The sequence below is a fragment of the Thermobia domestica genome, chromosome 3 (assembly GCF_964235325.1).
Source record: "Thermobia domestica chromosome 3, izTheDome1.hap1.1, whole genome shotgun sequence".
NCBI classification, from domain to species: domain Eukaryota; kingdom Metazoa; phylum Arthropoda; class Insecta; order Zygentoma; family Lepismatidae; genus Thermobia; species Thermobia domestica.
The window spans coordinates 158,868,295-158,882,048 of NC_137456.1; the positions used below are offsets into that span (position 1 = coordinate 158,868,295).

The 13,754-nt window shown below is 35.2% G+C and overlaps 2 protein-coding genes across 3 annotated transcripts in view; one reads left to right on the plus strand and one right to left on the minus strand.

Moving 5' to 3' along the window:
• Positions 1-13,754, minus strand: part of LOC145680838 (arylsulfatase B-like) — a gene marked incomplete in the record, with an annotated part of 226,445 nt that overhangs the window by 196,856 nt on the left and 15,835 nt on the right.
• LOC145680839 (arylsulfatase B-like) overlaps positions 3,280-13,754 on the plus strand; it is a 55,350-nt gene continuing 44,875 nt past the window's right edge. Inside the window, exons 1-3 of one of the 2 annotated variants that reach the window (XM_081751946.1) lie at positions 3,283-3,386; positions 7,073-7,215; positions 9,666-9,825. In XM_081751946.1, the coding sequence (XP_081608072.1) occupies positions 7,213-7,215; positions 9,666-9,825 (163 nt within the window). In that variant the 5' untranslated portion in view covers positions 3,283-3,386; positions 7,073-7,212. Of the gene's footprint in view, positions 3,387-7,072; positions 7,216-9,665; positions 9,826-13,754 lie in introns of both variants that reach the window. The other variant, XM_081751945.1, reaches the window with a different exon arrangement.

Consider the following 13,754-nt stretch of genomic DNA (forward strand, 5'->3'; position numbering starts at 1 on the left):
GTTATCAGCGTCTTCAAAAGCCCACGAGTACATAAACCCATGCTAATTGAACGCTGTTTTCATATTTTAACCAGATTGTTGGGATTCCAACCCGCTGTGCAACGTTGCCATCTTTCACAAACCTTACTCGTCAGTTTTTACAACATATCTTATATCTCGGTCAGTTATTGATCTCACATAACCACAGATCTACTCCTCATGCTCTACCGCCTTGCATTATAGATTTTAAACCATACAGAACTAGTGACCTTTTCCGAGTTATTGTGTTTTCCAAACTCAATTTTTCTCTTCTGTTGATAGCAACACTATTTAGCGGATCCTTCTAGACTTAGAGCCAACCCAAACGTTTTTTGTCAATATTTGATTTAAGGTGTACAAAACGTTAGTATCTCACTCCCTGTGTGCGCCAACACATATTACACGTTAGTTCTCGAGAAGTCTGCAAAACTGATCTGCGTTTACCATCTCTTTTGTCTTTATTCCCATTGTTGCTTCCAATGATATTCAATTTAGGTCATTCCATTTACAAAAAAACAAAACTTCCTCTTGGGTTGGCAACACTCTTCATCCAATGATTTTCATCGGTACACGGGCAGATGTCGTTTTTTTTTCTAGTTTCTTCGTGCAAAGTTTCATTTCTCTGTCTCTTTTAGTTTCTTCATTATCACGGTTGGAAATTCTAAATTATATTAAAATGTGGAAATGTTATTTCATGACTTTGTCGTCAAGTCGGCATGGGTTAACTTTATCGTAGAGAGCTGCTATTTCACTAATTCGTGTTTACGATCACATAGAATACATTTTGGGTGTGTGCGTATCGCTACACGAAATTACCCAAAATAAGGGACATTCTAATATTATATATATATATATATATATATATATATATATATATATATATATATATATATATATATATATATAATTAACTATATAAAATTTAAGCTACACATTCATACACTGCAATATTTTTAAATATTAATATAGCCTAAACGCTTAAATTGCAGTTTGCTACACATTTTCGTGATTTTATAAGCGATATATTCGTGACAAATCTGGTATATTCCTGAATAACATACGAACTTCTTAGCGTATTGTTGTAGTTGCATCGTTACCATCAACGGTCGGAAGATTTGGTTGCTGCCAGGGGACACCCACGGAGGGGTCCACCGGATTCGGACCCTCAAACAATATTATTATTATTATTATTATTATTATTATTATTATTATTATTATTATTATTATTATTATTATTATTATTATTATTAAAAATGGCTGTGTTTGTTTGTTCCAGGGCGCACTCATGGAAGGTCCATCCGATCTGGACCGCATGCAATTTTATTAACTTGACAGACATTTGTGCATTTTCTTAGTAAAACTATACGTGCTTTAATAGTGAAATTATTAATGTGGCTTAAAGATTTGATATTACACTATATCTGTATTATTTTCTTTCTTATAAAAACAATCTGTTCCTTAATTTTTCCCTGTGAATATAGGTAAAGTAAGGGGAGTCGTGTGTTCCAGGGACACAATGTACCACGGGACATGGCACCTATAGCCCTCCTGAATTACGTACTAATTTTGCCTTCCTATCACTGAATTCAGTTTTCTATGCTTCATTTGGGCAACATAGAGTAATTGCATATATAGAGAGACAAGTAAACTGGAAGGCAATATATGTTTTTCATATATATCAAAGTATTTTTTTTTTGCTGACATTTCGAGAGCTTCTACCGTGGTGGCTCAGTGGTAAAGCGTTCACCTCTGGTGCATGGGGTCCCTGGTTCGATCCCAGCTCGTGTTAAGTGAACACTGTGGTGGACAAACACCGTGTGGGTGTATATGTGTGATTCACGGAATTCTTCCGTTTCCTCCCACTTTCTTCATTCCATCATTTCATTTATTTATCATCCTCACCGTCTCCTTTAGCCTAGCCGGCATTACCGAGGAACGTAAGATTTCATTTAATTTTCTGTTGATTTTCAGTGTACCTTAATATTAATCCGGTACCTCTGACAATCTTAACTATTTAACCGTTACTATGCTATAAAGAAAACAATAACAATAAGACTGGTTTATCATAATTATATAAACAAGAAAACTTACTACGTCTATTACTTGACACAATACAAAAATAATTTACATTAATGAAGCTATCAAATAGCTTCGCATATAGAGGTCCAGGGATTTTATTACATCTAGACAGTAGATCATATTTTTAAAAAATGATGGGCGGACGAGAGTAGACACTATTAAATATGTCGAATGCAAACATCATTAAAATCGTTATGCGTAAATTTAGATAATAACATTTTTTCGTCCAGCAGAAAAATTCTGGAGAGGACCAGCTTTGCTTCTGGGGAAGGCCACACCCCTGGGTCGCCATCTAATTCCTCTTATGGTCAACTCATATGGCGTCCAGAATTGCAATCTTTTCTCCATAACAATTGCGCGATGCTGCCGAACGACAGTGGCATAGTCTATACCTAACTTGTCTAAAACTGCGTGAACGATTTGCCTGAGAAGCTCATCAGAACACACTGTTGGTTAGTGTTTGTGGACCTTACTTTTACACAATATTGTGTCACTGGTACGAAATTTCTCAAACCAACGTCATATGGTGCGTTTATTCGCCATTCATGCTCTAATGCACTGTTCATGTTTCTAAATGTGTGAAATGTTCCAGTTCTCCATGATGCACTTTTACACAACCTTACTCAACAACCCATTTCCTCCTGATTAATTGTACATCCCATTATGTTTGCTGAACATGTACGGATTTTGTGGCCTCGGTCCATCCACTGATTGCATTAGGTGTTAGAGGATGGTTTTCCATTAGATGTAAAACGGATGGAATTTTGAAATATTTTTATGATTTTCAATTAGAATTATTGAATATATCGAGAAGTAAAAAAATTTGACTTGCGCAGTGGTGCCCACCCCCTCATATCCATGACGCACCCCCCTTAATTGTCTATCCGTAGGTGTTCTTCCATGAAAAAAAATCTTTTCGATTAATTTTTACACCCCCTCAAACATATTTATATAGATTTTTAACCCCCCAAATATTTCAATGACGCAGTTTGCGTCATAGCCCCCTTTTGTGGGCACCCCTGACTTACGAGATGGTATTAAAAACGTAAGCAGCTTTATCACATTATGATATATCAATTTATGCATTGTGGATATGATTCTTGTTTCTCACTTTGTAAATTCATGAAATTATTTTAAACATTTTGAAATGTTGATTATGTCTTCTATTCAATTGTTATTTCTTTTCAGAATTGGAAATGATATGGATAAGAATTATCTTAATTTTAATGTTAATTACATCATGCTTAGCACGGCCTCTTCATATTATTTTTATATTAGCAGATGATTTGGTAAGTATGAATGTTATTATTAGTACTTAATTTGTGGCAAAGTTTAGAGAGCTGTGTCCTCTTTCTTAGTTTCGAAATGGAACACGATAAATTAAGTAGGCAAAATGTACGAAAACATAATTGTGAACATTATAGCCAGTTAGCATCTGAATAATCGAGGAATAAAGAAATCTTATTTTTCTTTCTTTCTGTTCTTATGGGGTGTATAAAGCTGAATGTATATTTGTATTTTTAGTTTTTATTTGTATGTTTTCGTTTGAGATTCATTTTGGCATTTAGCTTGGGTTGGGTTTTTATAATGGTACTTTCATTAACATTTGTATCTTAAAGGAGGAAGGGATTCAAAATGTGCAAAAAAATAAAGTATTTCACGAGGCTCAGATGTTAAGAAGATGAATCTTGGTACATAACACTACTTAATAAAAGTAATTGTACACGTGCTTCAGTTTCGAAAATCCTACTTGTAAAAGGGGAAACATTTATTACTATATTCTAATTTCACATTTTGGATTTATAAAATGGTGAAAGAAAGAAAACGATCAAACCGGTTAAAATAAATTTTCTGAAGAGCGTTAGCACTTGGGTCAATTTGGCTTATCATTTCACTTTGCTCAAATACATATTGAAACAGAGGGAAGAGCTTCACAAACAATAACGTCTACATAATTTGAAATGAAATTTTGAACATAGTTAGCTCTAGGGTCGAGATAGGTTTCTATAATTTCATTTCAATACAGATACTCATCCTTTGAGGTGGGAGAAAGGTTCAAGCATATCTTTCAAATATGTGTTTTTCATAAACCTATTTTTCCCCATGCGATGAACGGGCATTCCATCTAGGTAGAAATACCTCCTATATGATTATGCCTTCAAATTTACAATTAATAGTCTCTTCGAATTCTTTGGTACTCCCTAGTTCGGAGTTAAAATTCACTAATCGGACCAGAAAAGATGGAGAATTTTGTTTTTCGTGAATATTTATCGTTATCTCCTATGATAAATTCAACTTCATTGTAGAAGTTTATAGTATTATTATTATAGCGTTTAACGAAAAAAATGACCGAAGATAAGACACATATCAATCCATAGGTCTTATTGAGCTGAACCTAAAAATTCACACTGTACAAAAATAGTGCCACTTATTGAGAGAAATTAATAATGAAGTATATTTTCATAAAACTCTTAATTATGACACTATTAAAATGCCTGTAGAACGTTCAAGGCACAAAAGGTTTGATTTAATTACCAAATTATAAGAAAAAAGAAAAAAGGCCTAAAGTTTCTACATCTTGTTTAAATACAATGGAGAAATGATCACTGGCTTTTACATTATAAGAGTTACTATCTGGATATGAGTTTTCCAAGCACTGAAAGCACTGAAAGTAAGTATTGATCCCAAATCTGAAATAGACCCTATGTCAAAAATGACCAAAAAGTGGACTTGAATCCCTTGTGCACCTAGTGTCCCATATTATGGTTAATGAGATATAACCTAAAATTATCATCAACTCTCAAATTTTGTTTTCTGTTCGACTAAAACATTGTCCAAAGATGCTGCATATACCGGTCGATAGATTACATCGAATTAACTAAAATTACATGCTTAAGGGTAAATTCTCATGTGCAATTTTCTAGGAAAAGGAGAACGAACTTCTAAAATGCATGCTATTTGTGGCCAATAATACTTTACTGTTTTATTTTTGTCGGAAAAATGTCATTTTATTAATGTATTACATGTATAGGAAAATAAACTCTTGAGTACCTGAATGTATTATTATTGTTGGTTCATACTCCTTTACTCACATAGTACTTGTAAGTTTTGTAATCTTGTTAAGAATACTTATTACGTTACTTATTCGCTCCAATTATTCAGCTTGTCTGCAAATTGTCTATACCGCTAGCGATGACAGCTCTTGGCGTCAGGTAGGAGGCAGTACAGCTAGCGACAACCATTAGTTTAACTGTCAACTATTAGCGGCGTGACTCTTGCTTTTCTAATGAAAATTGTATAGTTACCGTTCAGGTACAGGAGTTGGGCCTTTATCTTTTAATCTTACATTCGGTTACTAGGGGAGTACAGACAGGAGCTTGCACCACCTAAATTTTATCCACACTTTCCTTCCCTCACTTTCACCTACCAAAAAATAAACTTTCGAGGTAAATTGTATTAATTGCGAAACACTGTATTAAAACTCTGTCCATCATATTAAGTTTAGAATGTTATTTATTGCAGTGGAAGCAGTCGTTATTTCACAGTGACCTGGAGTAAATTCCTTACCCAGAGATTGCTTTTTTTTTTCCTAACACGTATTCCCTTTCGTAATTCCCTCTACAGTGCACTCTTTCCATCCAAGGAAATTGGACTGAAATCATGAGTAAACATTTCTATTGTGTACTACGGTACTCCATTAATCATAATCTACAAAGTAGACAAAGAAATATGCATAAAATTATTAAATAAGAGGATTTTATGGTTTAAAATAAGTTTTCAATATTGCATCTCATAAAATCTTTTCAGTACATCCTCCGTCTCTTCCCCTGGAACTTAATTCTTCATGACTATTGCTTCAATGAATGATTATCTCCACAAATAAGTAACAAGCAATTGCCCGTAAATATTACGAGTATGATAATGGATAATAACAAGTTTTAAAGTATATTGCTAAAGAGTTAACTTCATCTTTCCCTCGCATATCTGGATACCAATGATGGATTGGGTAAGGGTTACGTGGATCACTTGGGTCACGACTTTTGTCCGGGTTATCGGGGTTTGGGTCTCATTCTCAGACCCGGTCTGACCTAGACAAACGTGTTGACCCGTATAGACCTGTCGACACAGAAGCAGCCGAAATGTAATTTCTGCTGCGTTACTATAGAATTTTGTAGTTAATTAATGATGTTCATTCGAGCTTGAACATTCATTTGTTTTATTTTTTATGTGATATTTCTTAATAAAAATATATTTTGAATATTTCTTATTTTCACATATTTAAATCCATGATCATTGGTTTTCCCATACGTGGTTTGTGATCATACCCCTGTACAAAATGAAGTAACGAAACATTGTTTACGCTCAGTGGTATCTCTTATATATTCTAAACGACAAGTTTGTAGGACGATTGCACTTTGTAGCATAGTTTCCCTGTGATTCAGACGCGTTTGTATTCTGATAAACGTTGTAGTTATCTTTCAGTTCACTGTCTGACACAGACGCAAACAACAAACGAAAAAAAATATATTTAGCGAAAAGGCAAGAGAAAGGAAAGAAGCATGTTTGTTAGAATTGCATACTTACTGCATTTGTTAGCATTGCATAAGTAGCCTCACACATACTTACCATGCATATGGCAACATTTTGTCTCCGGGTCAATACGGGTATCTCTGCATCAGTCGGGGTCATGGGTCTGTCCGGGTTACCATGTCTGGTGGGTCATGAGTCTGACTGCCTCTGGGTCTTCCGGTCACAGGTCGCAAAGTTCGTGACCCACTCTATCATCGTTGGGTACAAGTTGAGTTCGAATCTAGCTAACGGGGAAGATATTTCTGCGTTCCTTTCAGCAACTATCATAGGAGGAAATGTCAGAAAGTTCTTACCTCACCATGATAGGGATGAGCTAGGAATATAGAAAATTGCACAATGATAGATGGAATCTTACTAATGTGTGTGCTAATTTGTGTCTTTCCAGGTTTTGTTGAATTGATGTTACAGTCAGAAAACTAGATGGCAACAGTATGTTGGACAAAATCAAATACTGAGTTGTGATTAGGTTTTTTCATCTTCAAGTAAAATCAGCACAAACGGTACATGGACAGACGATAGTTGTGTATGGTGAGGAGTGTTCATTTTATGACACAGTTAAATGCTGGACGAGATAATTCAAATGTGGTCGTATAGGTCTACAGGCTGACCCGAAAGAAGGTCGTTCCTTAGCGTCTACATACACCAGCGTGGTGGTAAAAGTTGGATAGCTAGTGCTTCAAGACAGACTATTAATTGGTTAGCTAGGGACGTGAACTTTACTAGAAGATCCGTTCACACTTTCGAGCATCTACATATGACTAAAGTGGCAGAAAGGTGGGTTCCCCAACTCTCGACACCTTTTCAAAAATAGGAACGTGGGCAATGTGGACAAATTATTTTGGGCCTATACCATAGGGACGATGCTTTTGTAAATAGATGTAGCTATGGATGTGTACTGGATATATCCGTTTGACCGTGAAATCAAAGAAATGAGTTAAAGAAAGAAACAGCGCGTCCCATGCCCGCAAAAGATTAAAGTACAACATTCATTCAGCAAGGCCTATTGTCCATGTTTTGGAATCATAAAAGTGTGAGCTGACAGATTACTTACATAAAGGGGCTATTTTGGAACCTGCTATAAAAGATACGGGATGCTATCAAAGCCAAGAACCGGGATTTGCACTCAAAAGGTGTTTTGCTGCTAGCGGACAGTGTATCGCACACACAGTAACATAAACAATCACTTTTCTGCGCCAATCTTACTACAAACCTTACCCCACCCACAATATTCACCTGCTCTGACTCAGTCAGACTATTTTTTGTCTTCTCAAATATAAAAAAGAAGAAAAAAACAGTTGCGGGATAGGTAACTTGCGGATGATGAGGTTATTAATGTGATGGAAACCTGGTTTATCTCTAATTCTGCAGATTTTTATGCAGATAGTAACAACGGTCTGATCGATAGATATGATAAATGTAAGGCAATTCGAGGCAAATATACAGAGCAGTGTGCGTCTGTGAGCCAAATTGCAGATTCCTAGCTTATCTCTATCATGGTGAGGATAAGAACTTCCTGAGCTCCCATCGCATTAGTTTAATTTGAACATTATTTTGTAAACGAGATGTCAGGGAAAATAATTTAATCACAGCTCCAAGATTTCAAATATCTGCACTATCAACGAAGCTGATTGCAACTTCCGTATGTAGAAGATTTCGGTACACATATTCACATAATCAATCCGTGTTGCTAACGAATACCTAAGCTAGAAACCCGTATGCCTTTAATGGTTTGAATTTTGTTTGAATACTAAGTCCTGTGGTTCCAGTGGCGTAGCAGCTGCCCCCGCAACCCCCGCAGTGCGGGGGGGCCCCGATGTATAGGGGCCCCGAAGTCTTGCGATGAATAAAGTTTCAAAGAAGTAGAACTTCCACCTTACTTGTGTCGGCTTTACAAGTGGGGCCCCTTCTCTATACTTTGCGGGGGGCGCCCGCAAAAGTGTGCTACGCCACTGTGTGGTTCGTTATTTCACTGTTACTTAAGAACAGTAAAACATAAACTCACTCAATAGAGGACACCTGGTTTCCTTAACGAGGTCATAAACTTACTATATACATAGCGAGAAGTTTTGACCAAGACCAATGAAAGAAAGAAGCAGAAACTTCAATTACATTTTCTTCTTAATGCAAGAATTACAATCCTTCTTTTCGAAAAAAAAAGAAAAAAAGAAAAGAAAAAGAAAGAATTTCTAGTTTGTGATAAATCTCGAAGCTGTGGGATTCGCCTCGAAATTAAAATGAGTAAATTGAAGTTAACATCAGTAAAACTCCTTTTATTTAATATTCAAAATTAATATTTCTCCAGATGAAGCAAAGCGTGAAATTTAAGACGGATGTTTGAGTGTTTTCGCTTTTTGCTATCTACATGAGTCATATGTCGAAAATTTTTTATTGATTCTCATTATCAATCATTATATATTCTCATCACTGCACTTATTAATAGAGTTATTTAGACAATTAGTCTAGTAATATTTATGGCAAGAAGTATAAATTCATCTGAGTGATGCTTGATCAGCAAGTCGAATCTCGATATTTATTAATGTATTTATTACTTCAAAGTCCACTATTTCCCGATTGTTAACTTTACAGTTGCTTCACGATGGTAGGTATTAACCGGAAACTTTGCTTGGGCACTCAAGGTTCGAAATTGGAATCACGAGTACCAAAAGACATAAATCTAAAACATTCAGTTGGTTTTGCTCTTCATTCTAACTAATATTGTCATTTGAATATACGCACTTATCATGTGAAGATTTTTTTTCTGGGTAATACATAATTAAATTTACCTTCATATTTATAATCAGCTAAGAGTTGCGACTAATTATCTCTGAATGAATGTTTATTGTATACATTTATGGGTAATATAATATAAGGACACTTTTCTAAGGGCTTAAATTGTATTATTAATACGTATTATTTGTCCAACTATAAATTTAATAATAACTGCAATTTATTGCATTTCGAAATGTAATTTCTTACAGGGATTCAATGATGTTAGTTTTCATGGCTCCGATCAAATCCCGACACCAAATATTGATTCTTTATGCTATGGGGGAATTATTCTCAACAACCATTACAGCCAACCATTGTGTACCCCATCAAGAACAGCACTTATGACTGGAAAATACCCAATGCGTTTAGGTAAGTTTCTGAATAAATTGTTTCAATTATTTATTTCCAAATGGTGTACGTAGATTCAAAGTTTTTACACTCTCTAAAATGTCCCATATATCGGAAGAAATACTGTGTATTTCTGTCTCCTTTAAGGTACGATTTTGAATCAGTGATGGAATGAGTCATGAACTTCGTGACCCGGAAGACCCAGAGGTAATCAGCAATCCAGTGACACGGAATACCAGATACAGTGAACCGGACAAACCTATGACCTTGTGACTGGATAGATCCGGTGTGACCCGAATAGACTTATGACTCGATCTGACCGTGTAGGACCCGGAGATGAAAGGTGGTCATACACATGGGGAATATGTATAAGGCTACTGATGCAATTCTAAGAAGCATGGTTCTCTACTCTCTCATTGCATTTTCACTAAATATATTTTTTCTCTCGCGTGTTGTTTGTCAGGCATTGAACTGAAGGATAACTACAAGATTTATCGGATTACAAACGAGTCAGAATCACAGAAAAACTAAGCTACATGTTTCTCTTATGAAGGATCATCAAAGTTTCATCGACATATAAAACTTATTGTTAAGAATATATCAAAAATACCACTGAGTACAAACAATGTTTTGTTAATTTTTTTTGTATATTCTATGTTCCCAAACCACGTATGGGAACACGAATAAACATGAAATTATATTTGTGAAAACATGAAATATTTAAAACATGGTGTCTTGATTAAGAAATGTCGTACCGAGAATCAAACAAATGAATGTTCGAACTCGATTAGTGAACATTGTTGATCAACTATAAAATTCTGCATTAGGTCTAATATCGCAGAGATATTTCGGTTGCTTCTGACTCGCCAGATCTGTTCCGGTCACTACGTTTGCCTGAGTCTCCGAGTCTGTCCGGATCACCGGATCTGTCTGGGTTCTTGGGTTAGACCGGATCTGAGGAGCGAGATCCAAACCCGGTTGACCCGGACAAAAGTCGTAACCTAAGTGACCTGGTGACTAACAACCCATTCCATCACTGTTCTGAATAAATTATTTTGTAAGTCCAAAACTTTCACACTCTCTAGAATATGTCACGACAAATACTGTGTATCGCTCTGTTGTTGTGTTACTCACTTAGAAGCAGCAGTTCTGAGGAAATGATGAAGCATTGCTTTCAGAACACTAAACAATACGGCATGTTTTTGCGTAAGTATGCTTTTAAATAGTATTTAAAATGTATTTAATTACACTTACTGAAAATATGACTTACGATGAAAATAGTATTTTGAAACTTTAGAAACGATTATAAAAATTCTCATAGCTGAAAATATGAATTAGGACCCACAAATCACACTTTAAACTCTTGCTGATGACAAGCCGGTCTTCATTATCCATGGCAACGCCAATGGCGCCACAGTTCATCTTTGCCATCACCTACAACTTCTGAACAGGAGGATCACGGTGCAAAATCAAGGTTAATTGTGCGAAGTCGGCATAGTGAAATGTACTAAAAGTTACAAAAGAACTTTCATCAACCTACAATTAGAAGGAACACTACTGTCAGAAGTGTTGCACACAAATTACCTGGGCGTCTAGCTAGATCGAAAGCTAACATCGGAAATCTACTTCGAAGGAGTCTCAAAGAAAGCAACTCAGAGGTTCTGATCTCTCCTATCGTTCTTCCTTTCCTAATTCCTATCACACATACATACACACAAACACTATACAAGGGGACATATTTACATAATATATTAATTAGATCTACCCTGCTATATGCCATCCTGCGTAGCATCGCTCACCCCTATTAACGATACAAAACAGAACAACCAGGCCCATCAGAGGACACGGAATGAACACCAGATTCCAATCCCTGCATAAAGTCTTCGATCTGTCCTTTTTCGAGGAGGCCAAAAAGCAAAGAACAGCTATCTTCTGGAGAAAAACATAAAACTCTATACAACGGTACATCACAACAATAGGAACTTCCAGACCGAAGAGAACGTATACGAGATGTCAAGAAAAGAACACTGATTAATCTGCGAGACTAACATCAACGTTCAAAGTCAACTAAGAAAAATCAAGATTACGTGACGGTTGTGATTCTTTCAATATTAATTATGTTTACGAAATCAATCAAGAATCAACTCAAATGATCTGGAACCTTGAGGCAAAATGCAAATCCCACCAATTTCTGTCTATTTGTCTGAATTAGGAAAACAAATGATCATTTATAATTTACATAGTGTAAGTTATAAAACTCCTAATAATTGGAATAATTTATCCTATACAGATCAGAGCTAATCAACAGAATAGCTTACTTCATTTGTTTACGCGTTTATCTTATTTGCACTTTAAAAAGAAACAAGTGTCATCAAATATTTAAATAATTTATTCATGTTTACAATTTACATATGCAATTTACATATGCAATTTACATTTACATTTACATTCAAATTTCACTTTAAACTGTAAGTTCACGTCCCATACAGCCTCGAAGCTGAAAAAAGGGGAGTAAACTGTAAATCAAACGTAAGTATGAAAAAATATCCTAGGAAAAGTCATTTGTAAGATGTTTTATCCTCACATATTTTAAGTAAAACAGCTTACAAATTGTACTCGTAACATTTTATGTGTGAAAATAGCTGGAAATAGTTCCCAATATTTTACATCCATTGAAGACCAACACTAGAAGCATTACTGTAGGATATAGAGATGCATAAGAATAAAGTGGAGTAATGGTGTAACTAACTGGATCGCAGGGCGTTCAATGCGGGAGGAAAGGAGGCACGGCAAAAATGGATTCACTGAGGTTTCGAAGATTAACTTTATGACGTTAGTATGTTAAAATCCATTTTTCGTGTTTTATATTATTTCACACTTTTTCCTCACTATTGTTCTAATCTGATATTTTAGGGTTAGTGCCAAAATAATTTACTGCGAACTCTCTGTATAGAGACCGGAATAATAAACAGAAAAGATTTGACAATATTCAATTATTTTCAGCTGAGAGTGAATTACATTTTACTGTCTTGCTTGGTAAAAAGAACATAATCAACCTGGACACAATAATAATAATAATAATAATAATAATAATAATAATAATAATAATAATAATAATAATAATAATAATAATAATAATAATAATAATAATGTACAATTTTTATATGATACGTGCAGGCTGTGATTGACTAGATAGAACATCCAAAGTAAAAAAAAATCTATTGCTGTAGACCTATAAAATTTACATGTCACAATAAACCTGGGAAAAGGAAAACTCCGTTGACATTTTGGCGGCGGAAGGAAGGGCATGCATCCTACTATGAACGTCTCTTTCCATCCACTATGCATCCTTTTCATGAACGATGTATGCATTGTGGGCCTAAAATTTAATGACGGATTCGATGCAGAGGAGTCCATTTCCCCAAGAGCTTGGGCTCAACCCTCCAAATTTACAATTCTAGCCCAAATATTTATCATTGTCCTCTAATTTACCTTTCTCCCCCAAATTTACAATTCTGCTCCCTCAAAATATATCATTCTGCCCGAATTTATTTTCTTCTCTCTAATTTACCTTTCTCCCTCAAATTTACAATTCCTCCCCGAATATACCACTCGGCCCGAATTTATGTTCTTACCTCTAATTTACCTTTCTCCCCCAAGTTTAAAATTCTGACCCTCCAATATACAATTCTGCTCCAATTTATTTTTCTGTCCTTTAATTTACCATTGTATTTATTTCTTTTGTATGAACTTACAAGTACGAGGAATGTCCTCAAGTAAGTGTAACATGCGTCATATTTCAAAAAAAAAAAAAAAAAAAAATTACATGAGTAAAATAAAGTAATATTACCTTGTCATGACATTTACGTACTCCTCAATCGTATAACAAGAATTTTCTAATAGAAATAATTTTAACTTTTGCCTGAACCTTTTCATATTTTCTTCATACT